The sequence below is a fragment of the Ruditapes philippinarum genome, unplaced genomic scaffold, assembly GCF_026571515.1.
Source record: "Ruditapes philippinarum isolate M1 unplaced genomic scaffold, ASM2657151v2 ctg2245_1_1_1_1, whole genome shotgun sequence".
Taxonomy (NCBI): domain Eukaryota; kingdom Metazoa; phylum Mollusca; class Bivalvia; order Venerida; family Veneridae; genus Ruditapes; species Ruditapes philippinarum.
The window spans coordinates 10398-24660 of NW_026857123.1; the positions used below are offsets into that span (position 1 = coordinate 10398).

At 32.3% G+C, this 14263-nt stretch overlaps 1 protein-coding gene across 5 annotated transcripts in view; it reads right to left on the reverse strand.

Annotated features, from left to right (window-relative positions):
- Positions 1-2367: 2367 nt before the first annotated feature.
- LOC132748838 (probable E3 ubiquitin-protein ligase HERC4) overlaps positions 2368-14263 on the reverse strand; it is a 47075-nt gene continuing 35179 nt past the window's right edge. For all 5 annotated transcript variants that reach the window (XM_060738492.1, XM_060738488.1, XM_060738490.1 and 2 more), the window contains exons 21-29: positions 13237-13355; positions 10881-10928; positions 9099-9165; positions 8481-8563; positions 8079-8187; positions 6619-6693; positions 5902-6004; positions 4602-4654; positions 2368-4226 (exon numbers count right to left, since the gene is read on the reverse strand). In XM_060738492.1, the coding sequence (XP_060594475.1) occupies positions 4071-4226; positions 4602-4654; positions 5902-6004; positions 6619-6693; positions 8079-8187; positions 8481-8563; positions 9099-9165; positions 10881-10928; positions 13237-13355 (813 nt within the window). In that variant the 3' untranslated portion in view covers positions 2368-4070. The remainder of the gene's footprint in view (positions 4227-4601; positions 4655-5901; positions 6005-6618; positions 6694-8078; positions 8188-8480; positions 8564-9098; positions 9166-10880; positions 10929-13236; positions 13356-14263) is intronic.

The following is a 14263-nucleotide window of genomic DNA, read 5'->3' on the forward strand; positions in this document are numbered from 1 at the left end:
GAGACAGACAGTGTGGGACTCAGAACAGACAGTGTGGGACTAGGGTCAGACAGTGTGGGTCTAGAGACAGATGGTGTGGGTCTACGGACAGATGGTGTAGGTCTACAGAGAGACAGTGTGGATCTAAGGACAGACAGTGTGGGTGCAGGAACAGACAGTGTGGTTCAATGGACAGACAGTGTGGGACTAGGGACAGTGTGGGTCTGGGGACAGATAGTGTGGATCTAGGGAATTCAGTGTGGAACTAGGGACAGACAGTGTGGATCTATGAGCCAACAGTGTGGAACTAGGGACAGACAGTGTGGGACTACAGACTGAAAGTGTGTGTTAAGGGGCAGACGATGTTGGTTTAGGGACAGTGTGGGTCTAGGGACAGGCAGTGTGGGACTGGGGACAGACAGTGTGGGTCTAGGGACAGAGGATGTGGGACTTAGGACAGACAGTGTGGATCTAGGGTCAGATCTTATGTGATTTTTCTTTTGATTTTTTAAGTAATTTATAGTCACAAAAGGCCTAAAAAAAGACAGGTAAGTAAAAATGGAATGAAAAGGATCAAAGATAATGTACTGTTACTTATTGTTCTCCTAGTCTAATGGACAGCTGGATGGACGGACAAAGTGGCAACTAATTAAACAAAGGCATACAAAATATTTTCATAAAAGCAATTTTATTCATTTTAAAATACAAAATATTAACATAAGTATCAATAAAAAATATTGACTGATTTTAAATATCTCACTCTGATTTTTTTTTTAACTTAACCTTTAACCTGATATAGATGTGTTTTGAATGTTTTCACCCCCCCCCCCCCCATTTTTGAGGCCTGAAATAGTGAAAAAAATACCCTATTTTGGCCCCAAACACTTGTTTACGTTTCAAGATGTTGTTAAAAAAGTAATCACTTTTTCAGCACCACCTCCTATAAAGAAGGTACATCAAGGGGGTGGAGAGGTGGGATGTGCCCCTTCTGTTTGGGGGGTTTGAAAGGCCCCACCCCTCCTCATTGCCAAGAAAATTTTGGACTTGTGAGAGCTAAAAATGGCTCAAGGTCAATCTTAACATAAGGTGTAACCAACACTGAAAAGCCTTTGACTCTATCTAAATCCATTAAGGAGCTGCAGCACTTTGAAATCAATTTTGACGAAATAGTAATTTTGGCAATTTTGAGATGTCCCATTGCCATGGTAACAGGAAATTTAAGAGAGAGCATGCTGTTACAAAGGATATGGTCAAGTCAACATTTGTGCCAAGTTTGATCAGTATTGAAGCCTTTTTATAGTTTCAAAGCAGTTTGAACTTGTAACAGGAGGATTTTCAATGAAAACAGCCATTTTTCACGATATGCTCATGCAGTGAAAGGTTCATGAAGTAAATTAAATTCTGAAGTCAAACCTGTTTACAGTCTAGATAAATTTGATTTAACATATAAATATTTACTTTATAGACAAGTTAGATTTAACATAATAGACATGCTAGATTTAACATATAGCTATTTACTTCATAGATAGGTTAAATTTAACTTATTCTAATTTTCTGTATAGATAAAATATACCAATTTACTGTATAGATAAAATATACCAATTTTCTGTATAGATAAATTAAATTTAACTTGTACCAATCTGCTTGGATACAGAACATCTTTACAATGCCCCTTTTATAAGAAAGGTGTTACTTTTGATCCAGAGAGCTTTTGATTGTTTGTTTTGTTGGATTTCAAGTCACACCAAGACTGTAATGGTCATACTGTAACTTTCAAGCTTTACTAGTGAAGGAAGACATAATTTCAGACTCAGACCTGAATAGAGCCTTCCGTTAGCTAGCTGGACAGCTTCCTTATGTTAAAGAATGTAAAGTCCCTGACACAATTCAAACTCAAAGTAGTGAGGGGAAAGTGATTGTTGACTGCTGCAACTTGTAAAACTGACATTACAGAATTCATGGTAAAACTAGTAGTAACCTACAACATTCAGTGGTAATATTTTAGATGAAATGTAAAAATATTACCAATAAAACTATCATAGCAGCAGATCATTTGTCATGGATTAAAATATAACATTTGTCATAAAAACTTAATTGTGTATACACTTCATCTCTAACATAGTTTAAACAATATAAACATATTATTCTACCCACAGATGTATCATTGACATAGCTCAATATAAGCCAAATAAAACTCCATGATATCTTCATATTTTATATCAAATATATCATTATATTAAATACATTATGCTGACAATATATCACAATTAGCATTTCACACAATAAAATTATTACAAAATCCAACGATAGTGCATGTATATACAGATCACAATAATTTATTGCTTTTTTATAGAGTTTGGAGGTAAGCTAATAGGGTTTTTTTTGTGGAAAGAATAATGTAATTATATTCCCCTTTCCTGAAATATATTTTATCAAATCAGCCCTTTAAAGTAAGTAAGAAAGTTTGTAATTCAGAGTGACGACGAAATTGCTTTAAACACAATGAATGAAACAAAAAACAATTTTTTAAAGCATTCACAGCATATATTGGCCAAGTTGCATTCATATTTGAACACCTCTTGTATGACTTTGATGCTAGCTTTCCTCCCTTCTAAACTCTGCTTACATTGTATATATAACCAAGATATAATGCATGTTTCTACTGAACTTTTATATGATTTAACAGCAACAGAAATAAGATAATTAAGAGTAAAATTAAACACAAAAACAAAAGACAAGATACTTAACAATAGCTAGAGTAATACAGGTATATTTTACTAGAGGCAGCATCTGATTACTCATTGTTTAAATTTTATACAATTAGTGAACGTAAACATCTAAAGTTGATGCAAAATTGTCACCTTAGTGCAGGAACAGGCTAAATTCTATACAACTATATTCGGAGGAGTTAACCCGTTACTACACTAGGGTGATAAATTGATGATACCTAAGCTGCTCCAACCCAACCACAAGCTATTTATAAAAGTATAATTTCTTTTTTTATTTTCAATGATCTTGACCCTCGTTGAATTCAATCATCACACAAGTGTAAAAGTCTATGTAAGGTACCTCCATTACAAACATTTAAGAAATAATTCAATAAATAAAGGCTATGAAAGTATAAGTTATAAAATGAGTTTTCACCCTAATGTGTCTTATTGTTTAAGTCAATAAGGCCTTACTATTTTAGCAGAACAATACTGTATGAAGGGAGGTAACTACAACAAAATGTAATTTTTTTAAAGGGGGCACCATTAGATTGTTTTGTTTTTTGACTTGATATGGAGTATATAGTGTGAGTTATAATAATGAATAAAATGCATCAACAGATAAGGATTTCTTTTTAAAAGCTTTGTATTTATTCAGTCTTAAGATAATTGACCTTAATGCCACTGAACTTTAACCTATGTTAGTATACAGTATATAGCAAATTGCTAAGATTTTAGTCAACGAATGAAAGGGCTATGCAGTACAGAATAAAAACTTCTTTCAAGTCTTAGCAAGCTAAATACCATCAATCTCATGAAAAGAAGTCTGTACAAGTACTTTGATACCAAATATCTTTGCAAAGAAATCAATTTATTTTGCTGCTAAACAATCATGTAATGTAAAACTAAAGAAGACATCATTGCCTTTTATTAATGTAACAAGTAGCATAACATTTACTGAGTGTTACCATCAACCTTCAATCAATAATTATGTCTTAACATATGTATTTTATTTAAATATCACATAGAAAGTTACCATGCAATATTCACAGAAAGTTAGCATACAAGTAACATCCTTTATAAAGACATTCTATCTAGGTAATAAAATGCAATTTGAAAAGGTTTATTTATGAAGGGGAAATTTCATATTTTCCACCATGTTTAAATTTGTCAACACCACAATGAACTACCATGTGTTCTGGATTGGATGTTACAATAAACATCACACTATTTTTACCCTCAATAGACAACCATCAAGTCTATTCACAGGGAGACAATCTTAAACATTCTGAGGTATCTGTTGATTTGAAAGATATCATTTCAACAAGGTATGCTTTAAACTTACAATTATACATTAGTTTATGTCATATTTTTGTTTGAAAATTAAACCAGTCCAAACCCCTCTGTTTGCTGAATGGCCTGTAACAGTTTGTTTTTCATTGTCTCCTTCGTAGAGTATTTAGGAAGATCTAGAAGGTTGAAGCATGTATGAGCCACAGGTAGATATTTCTCTTCAACATTCATAGGCTGTATCACAAGCTGATAATAAAACAATCATAGTTCAAAGTTTCATCACATCAGTAAACCCTAGTATACTTTAAAACTGATGATCAAACATACATGTTAAATGAAATACAGTACTATTACAAAGCATGTAAAATGTTAACTGAATTTTGTCAAGACAAATGCTAATCTTCTACTCATATAGCCCCTTGGCTGCTTCCTAAGGTCAAAATTGTTGACCTTTAATAATTTGCCCCTTATTTCCAATAAACTGTTACATACTTTTATGAAAAAACAGCACATCTAGCTCAATGATTAATAATTTTTCCTGAATGTAAATACATGTTAAATGTTTATAAATTATAAATAGAATTAATAAATTATAATTAGAAAAATAAAAAGAAATATTACCTTGACATGTTTCATTCCAACTATTGGAATTTTGTCACTTCCTGTGAGGTATACTGAAACCAGAATAGAAGAACACCATTGCTAATGAGAAGAGCAAACAAGAGGGCAATGTCACCCTCGATCACTCGCCTGAAGCACATTGTATAGGGCACAACTCTTCAATGCAGAAGTAAGTATTAGTGTCACAATTTGTAATGGGGGTATAATTTATATAAATTTAAAAGAAGTACAATACTACTTGCTAAATTATTTAGCTCTGAGCATTGTATTTTCACACGAGAAGACTTTAATGTCATTTCCTATAAAAACTTGTATGAACTAAGTGATCCAAGCAGCAGTGCCAATAAAAAAAGTGAATTTTGTAGAGGACAATAAGGTGATGTTACATGCCATATATCTAAGATCTGGGTATTGTAGTTTCTGGTCATATTTTGGAGACTTCTTTTTAAAGTATATTTTTCGCTCTTGTGATGTACTTGTGCATTAAACTGGAATCAATTATATAACTTTTGTATTTGGCCATCTAAACACATCTCTCTTCCCCTCGATACATGTACATTGTGAAGAAGTCACAGGGAATCAGCAGGAGATTTGAAGAAATTGTGATCGCGAAAAAGATAACCAAAACTTGTATCCTGCTAACCAGCTGCCAATGTAATGACTAAGCTGAAGGGAGTGGCCCTACAAAGTAGGCAGGGACAATGAGGAAGAGTGCAAGGCTACATGAGCCCCTAGCACAGAGTGATGGCTTGAAAGGCAGACCCTTTAATTGGCACCAACAGCCTTTTTCGGGCTGCATCCTCTTCATATTGTCTCCGGTTACTGTACATTTAGGTTCCCATTGGCCGCTCTACAGTGACCTACTTTTGACTCAAAATTCATACTCTGTGGAAATTACATTGTGGTAAATTATCACCACTATGTACTTCAAAATTAACCCTTTAAATGCATGACTCATGGCATGTCCAGGGTCATTACTTGATATTGAAGACTGCATTTACAGACAGACCTAAACACATGTTATAGAATGCATATTTAAAGTCACCAACCTTCCATATAACAAAAGAACTTTCAATATTGTAAATGACTTTAAACTTTAAGCCTTAAAATGAAAAAAGTATAAAAATTTGGCTTATAGTCATGTTTAGAGGAGGTAGGCACTATAGTTTTCAGTCTGAAAAAAGAAAGTAACCATGATCCTATAAACATTTTGTTAACTGAACTGCACATCATATTTCTATCTATTTCTGTAAATCAACCTTACTTCACTTCAAGAGATAGCTTGATAGAAAATAATTACATAAGAATTTCTTCTTGTCCTCTAGAGTAAGATCATGGAATACATCCCAGAAATGTTTGATTGTCTGGTGATATCTGTGGTAATCTCCCTTGTATTCAGTGTTCTGTAAGATATGGAAGATATACATGTATGTTTACTGTGTAATAACAGATTGGGTTGTAATATTCATAACATCAGGTAAACAGCATTGTGACAACTGTTTTTAAATATGCACGCCTCCAGATGAGCCAAAATATTTTTTCAGAAAATCAATTTTGAGAAAAATGTACTAAAATTTTGAGAAAGGTAAAACATTCAAGATCCTAGTTATATTTTACATGTAAAGTGCAGTTTAAGACTGATTTTGCAGTATTTTATTACCATATTTCTACTGTGTTACTAATGCAGTAAGGGCTGTTTTTGCATATGTTGACAACTTTTTGGTAATTTTCTTGCATTGTGTCAATTGCATTATGTTAATTTTTTTATTTGTTCAATTCACAATATTTTACTATTAAAATACATTTCCAAAATTTTCATGAAAATTAACATGAATCTTGAGGCAGCTGCTTTAAATCTTAAACATCCAGTAAACTCAAGTTTATTTTTATTATTAAACCAAAACCATGTAATTTACCAACTAACAATACACTGACATGTTCAAAACAATATTTAACTTTACCTCTAAAAGAGGAAATTTGTTAAGTTATTACAAAATGTCAATGGAAAGATTTAAACCTTTTCTAGTTCATGGAAGTCATAATTTTCATTCCCTATAACCATAGATCTAAGCTCTTCTGGATGGAACAATTCCTGTAATATATGTGAATTGGTTATATTTCTCAGATTAAAATTGTGACAGTACATATTAGAAGGAAATAATAACTTAAAATGAAGTGAATGATTAATCTACATTCAACAAAACACTTAACAATGGTTTAATCTAAATGATGAAAATAATAATAAACTAGAAATGTGTCCATAGGACACAGGTGCCCCCACCGCGCCACTGTTCTGTCAATCTTATGACTCTAGGTCAAATAGCTTTTGAAAACTAAAAATCTTTTAGTAAGTCAAGGGAAATAACTCTACAAATACTGGATAAATCCACAAGCGAAACACCAGGTGCAGAACTTAATATACTGAGCAACTTTCCCGTAAGGTTTAATGTGTCTATGTCAAATCCTTTTTGAGTTACATGCGACACAAGTTGAAAATTGCAAAATTTTACCAGACGAAATTCCCAGGTGCACAACAACACATGCTGATCAACATTCCTGTAAAGTTTCATGACTCTATGTAAAATACTTTTTGAGTTACATGCGACACAAGTTGAAAATTGCAAAATTTTACTAAATCAAGGGCAATAACTCTAAAAATACTAAAAATATCCAGACGAAAATAACCAGGTGCACAACTACATATGCTGATCCACATTCCTGTAAAGTTTCATGACTCTACATGTAGGTCAAATGCTTTTTGAGTTACATGCGACACAAGTTGAAAATTGCAAAATTTTACTAAGTCAAGGGCAATAACTCTTAAAATACTAAAAATATCCAGATGAAAATACCTAGGTGCACAACTACACATGCTGATCAACATTCCTGTAAAATTTCATGACTCTAGGTCAAATACTTTTTGAGTTACATGCGACACAAGTTGAAAATTGCAAAATTTTACTAAGTCAAGGGCAATAACTCTAAAAATACTAAAAATATCCAGACGAAAATACCCAGGTGCACAACTTCACATGCTGATCAACATTCCTGTAAAATTTCATGACGCTAGATCAAATACTTTTTGAGTTACATGCGACACAAAAGTGAAGGGACGGACGGAGGGAAGGACGGACGGACAAGGGTAAATCTAAATCCCCGCCACTAAAGTGGAGGCACAAAAACCTCTGTAAATTTAAAGATGCAATTTAATTATTATCAGGAATCTTCTTTCTTGGTTTGTTTTCAATACACATTGAAAATTCATATGGTGACTTTCAAGGTATTTTAGGAAAACTGTAATCATAAACCTAATCAGTATCACCTTCAAATGAAAGAACTCAATATCCATTTTTGGACCTAAACAACAGTGAATTTTGAAGTGACTTACAAAAATTACAATCAGTTATTTACAGAGACATCTTACAGTAAACTGACCTTACATTGATGTAACTATCATACATGTATATCGTAACTTACAAGAACTCGACCTCCGCAAACTTTATGAAATCCTGTGTAGAATGAACTAAAATGGCTCTCCACCGCTTTGTTGAAAATGTAGTTAACATACAGGTCTACAAACTCTTTCCTGTAAACATATTTATATCATCACTTTCATACACTCTATTCCAAGATAAAAGAATTTCTAAATTTGTTGTGAAAATTGTATTGTCAATATATAATTTTTATTTATACATTTTATGAAAATAAGATCTGAAAGAAACTTAATGCATACCAATAGTCTGAACAATAGCTCCATGTATATTTATGTAAAGATGACAGAAGATTTCTAAAGAATTCATTAAGAAAACAGTAATGCAGGTAATGACTTCTTTTTTAAGAATGTGATTTATACAAATGTTAAAGCACATACTCCATTACCTATTCTCTTTATTTACAACCTTAGAAGAACCATTGGATACAAGTTCTACAGTTTTTGTTTCACCAAAACATTCCTGAGTGATCTGGAAAGAATGAAATATATGTAAGTATTTCTATAATAATGTTTGATACTTATCCCAAACCAAAATTCACAGTATGTTAATATTATAAAAAGTTTTTGAGCTTTCATGGTGTAAATATCTTTAACTAGAGTTCAATAAGTAGGGACTTTACGCTGTATCTTTAAGTGTCTGACACATGCCATGGTTAGACCAATCAAACCATGAACCTATAGCCCAAAAGGAAGATTCTGTAACATATTACTATATAAGCCATCTCTATACAGTAACTAAAACATGTATAAGCCATCTCTATACAGTAACTAAAACATGTATGTGATTTGTCATATGTGTTTCTAAAACATGTGGTCAAGTTCTATTTACATAGCATAAATGTTAAAAGGAATCACTAAAAAAATGATGATCAAAATAGTACAACAAACTAAGATGGGAGCTTGACCATTTTTTCCCCTTTGAAACATACTTAACTCGTATTATTTATAAAATGGTTAGTTAATATTTTTAAGACCAAGGAATATAAGATATAAGTACACAATACCTCAAATGTAAGGCAGAAAACATCCTCAATGTCATCACCTTCGTAGTTTAGTAAACTTTCAAAACTTCTGTAATGTCAGAGATACATACATTTATTTGTCTTAAAAACTAAAATTGTAAATTAATTGAGGTCTTGATGACAATATAATAATGTTAAATAAGGCTCAACTTCATATGGCTTCATGTAGAAGCACTAAAATATCACAATCCTCTTCCAACTAATATGCTTTTAGCATTTTGCTATTTTATAAATGGCAAATATAAAATTTAACCCTTCAAATTCTATCTATAATATAGAATTGCATAAAACCAGCATAATATTAGTCAGTCCAGCCTCCAAGGTAAGATTCATTTTATTACTTTTTTAATATTACTATTTATAAGACTATTTTCAATGGGATAAAGTGTACAGACTGCTCATTTTAATGAATAACCTAAAATGTTTTTTGGGCAAAAATCAATAATCTATTCATAAATTGAAACCACATGTTTGGACAATCAGAAATTCATACTGTTTCATTTTACCACAAAAAAAAATTGATTTTATATCTATTTTTATGTATTATTGGCAACTCACTTGAATGAGGGGGCTCTACACTTTATCCTATAACTAAGGGTTGTCATGGTTACAAAAAAATGCTTTCCTAATTACAGTGTTAAACGTTTAAAGGATGGTACTAATAAAATCATTCACTTTGTTTCTTTATGACAAAATATGACATTTTGTTCCTATTTTGTTGTACTCAAAATTATTATAATACAATGTACATATCCCATATATACATGTAGTAACTATTTTCAGTTGTACCGTACTCCATCAGAAAAAATACATTGTTGAGTAAAACTAAAATACAAACTAATTGTGTTCTCTTGTCACAAAACACTAAGGTAATATTTAGAATCAATTTAAAACTTTTTCGCCTCTTTGACAAAAACAAACCTCGGTTATTGGTTATTGAATTTTCTAACCGGTTTTCAGCTAAAAACTGACCATACCCAATATAATTAATCCTGGACTGACATTATTATAGGTTTTATGTCCCATGCATATCACAAGAGGACACTGAGTACATGTATCAATGTTTAGGTTAAATAATTGTATTCAGGACTTTATTGGAATACAATGTATATGTATAATACCAAGTATCCTTCAACTGAGAATTTATAATTTCTTTGTACTCCTATCCTGGCATATAGATAACCCTGTTTCACAAAACTAAGAACCACCATAAAACTATAAGAAATAGGGTTGATGTCATCATTTATAACTTCATACAAATCAAATAGCTTTATCTACTTTTATTACATGCTTTTCGGTGGTTTATAGAAATATATCAGTGATATAAAACTGGTAATTTCACTGTTTGAAACAGTGAAATTACCACTTTGATAATTTCACTGTTTTGAATTTAAGCCCCTCAGTGAAATACAAGCGTGCACAGTACTGGGTACCAACTTAATGGCGTGACGTCGTAAATGACGTCACGTTGTATTATTATTTGGCGCGCTTTTCATTCAGTATTAGATTTAATGTCTTTTTAAAACGTTTCTTTGCATATAATAAAAAGAAAATTTGTTTAGTTTAGTGTAAGATCGAAATATATTTCACCTTGTGAACACCAAAAGTTCATATTTCACTCGTGGCTGCGCAACTCGTGAAATATACCTTTTGGTCCTCACTCGGTGAAATATATTCCGATCTTACACTGAACTAAACAAATATCCTCTATGTATTATTATATATTGTATGATTAAACTATAAAAGAGAATATTAAGACATTACCTCCCTATCGTAGGCATCAGCTCTAAAACATCATCTAATGAAGGCTTCCTGTATAATAACAAGCAATTATCATAGTATTGCAAGCAATCCATAAGTCCCCTACCGGTTAGAACCCCATCAACATTCTGAAGGGCCATTGGCCATTCACTAACGTTTCAATTTTTCTATATTTTAAGCAAATTTGTTGGAAAAGTTCTTTAAAAGTGATCACAGGAAACAGTTTTTATGAACAGACAGACAGACAGACTGAAGGACACTCTAAAGTTAATATTTGAAACATCCCTGTTACCAAAATATAACATTTTTAAAAGCAAAATTCTTAAAGAGGAAATAACTCTTGAATTAAAGATGCAATTTCATAAAAAAAATTCAGCTCTTTTTGACTAATTACAAATAATGTTATATTTGCCATGTTTTAAGCCTATTTGTTGCCAAGGCAACCAATATTTTTTCAAAATAGGGAGAACAGATAAGATATGCATAATCTCAAGACTGCCACCTACCCATATGTCAAGTTTCATAAAAATATTTCCAGTACTTTTTGAGTTATCACTGGATTCAATGTATGTGTAAAATTTGCCATATTTTCAGTCTATGTGTTGCCATAGCAACCAGAATTTTCAACATAAGAAGAAAAGAAAAAAACGTGCATAATCTCCAGACTGCCATCTACCCATATTACAAGTTTCATAAAAATATTTCTAATACTTTTTGCGTTAACACAGGATCCAGTTTATTTGTAAATTTTGCCATATTTTCAGTCTATTTGTTGCCATAGCAACCAGAATTTTCAACATAGGAAGAAAAGAAAAGGACGTGCATAATCTCCAGACTGCCATCTACCCATATTTCAAGTTTCATAAAAATATTTCCAGTACTTTTTACGTTATCACTGGATCCAGTTTATGTGCAAAATTTGCCATATTTTAAGCATATTTGTTGCCATAGCAACCAGAATTTTCAACATAGGAAGAAAAAAAAGACGTGCATAATCTCCATACTGCCATCTATCCATATATCAAGTTTCATAAAAATATTTTCAGCACTTTTCAAGTTATCGCGGGATCCAGTTTTGTGGACGGACGGACTGACAGACAGACGGACAAACAGACAGACGGACGGAGGGTAAACCTAAAGTCCCCTCCGGTAAACCGGTAGGGGACTAATAAACATACAAGACACTTAGTGAAACTTGTACTTTAACAGCATTTAATTCATTAAAATATCTTGCTCTTCCATATATAATATTTCTGAGGTACATGTCCCTTTAATACCCTATACATGTAGTTATTTTTATCTGGACTATATCTCAGCATTCTTTAAATCCTCAACAGATTCTATAATTTACATTGCATTAAATACTTTCACAAAGTATAAATCTTAACTATAACCATTGTGATACAAAATAAAGAAAAAATTATCCTCAATTGTAAATTCCAGTTCTTTAGAAACAAACAAACAGCAATGTGACAAAAACCAGGTTTTCAATGACCAAGTTTTGATGTGACAGGAATTAGGAATGAAGTATGGCAGTGAAGTAAAAAATAATGCTGTTATTTGTACCAACACAGAAAGTTGGTTTCAATAGTTCAAAATAAAAATATACCAGATATCTGAGAAGCAACACAAGGTTCATATTCATGTTAGCTACACACATGCCAAGTTAAGTATCAATAGGTCAAAGTATACTGAAGTTATTGAGTAGAAGCTGAAGATTCTATTGTAAACAAGTGACCTTGACCTTGCTGCCAGACATCTAAATAGCAATCCCAAGCTGCATCTGAATATAATTTACCCACACAGCAAGTTTGGTGTCAATAGGTCAAAGCAAACTCAAGTTATTGATTGGAAAGTGCATTTCTATTTTTAGTAACAGTGACCTTGATCACAGACACCTCCGTAGCAATCCCAAGCTGCCACTTGATATACTTACTAAACATACACCAAGTTTGGTGTCAATAGGCCTAAGCAAACTCAAGTTATTGAGTGGACACTGAATTTCTATTTTTAGCAACAGTGACCTTTACCTTGATCACAGACACCTGGTTGCAACCCCAAGCTGCCTCTTGATATAAGCTACCCATACACTAAGTTTGGTGTCAGTAAGCCTAAGCAAAGTCAAGTTATTGAGCGGAAACTAATTTCCTATTTTTAGCAACAGTGACCTTGACCTTAAGCACAGACATCTTGGTAGCAATCCCAAGCTGCCTTTTGATATAAGCTACCAATAAACCAAGTTTAATGTCAATAGGCCAAAGAAAACTCAAGTTATTGCGCGGAAACCAAAAGTTGATGCCCGCCAGCTGGGGTGAAAATTGAATATGATATACATGTATATTATATAAGCCAAACTTACCTATTTAAAAGTTTTTTGAAGAGAACTAAAGGAAAGCTAAGTTGTATAATGACAGAGTTATATATAGCTAGACCACATAAAACTCCAATCAAACAGTACATCTGATGATCCTCAAATGCCTGAAATAAAGCAATCATTACCTGTAACTCTCTTATATGTACAATTCATGGCTTTCTTCCACAGATTGGGGAAGCAAACCTTAATCTTGGGGGGAAATTATAGGATAAACTTACAAAAGGGGAAGAAATAAAACTCTATGCTCATTCAATTTTGGAGGAAAACTGCATGATTTTAAAGAATTTTTCTTTGAGGGGCAGTGTCCTTTTTTTATTACAGTCTTATTAAAAACTAATTAAATATAATTTATATTTCAGAAATAGTAGTTATATGTTGATTCATTTCAGGTGCTTATATAGAAATGAAAATGCTTCTTTCTCATATAAAGAATACAATATTTACAGTATTTTTGCTACCACTCTTGCAAGGAAACTAACACAAGTTTCTAGGTACCTTACTAGATATCATCTATTTCTGCTGGTAATATTTTCAACATGATTGGGCAACACATTTTAATTTAAAACTTCAGCCTCCCCATAAATATCTTAACTCATAAAAACCTGCTAAATTTGTGAAATGAATTTGCCCTGACTTGAGTTTAGCACATTCCATTTGAAAATTAAGGGATTTTAAAATCAAAATATAAATTTGAACTACCACCAGTAAAGAGACTAGCCAGACGGCATTGATGGGCAAACTGATCTGGCCCTAAACTTATGGCAAAGGTGTATAATATTCTGTCCAATCATGACAAAGGCTTATTGCATTACAAACTAATGCTTTTAGCCCTTACACCAGTAACTCTTTATAAACAGCAAGTTCTGTTTGTTATTAGAACTGTCCAATGTAATATTAAAAGATTTTTGATAGAAATAACTTAAAGGGATACTCAGGCAAAATAATGACAAAAATATAAAAATGATCTTCTGTACTCAAATCACTCTAAAATGACATTTCTTAAAGTCCCAGC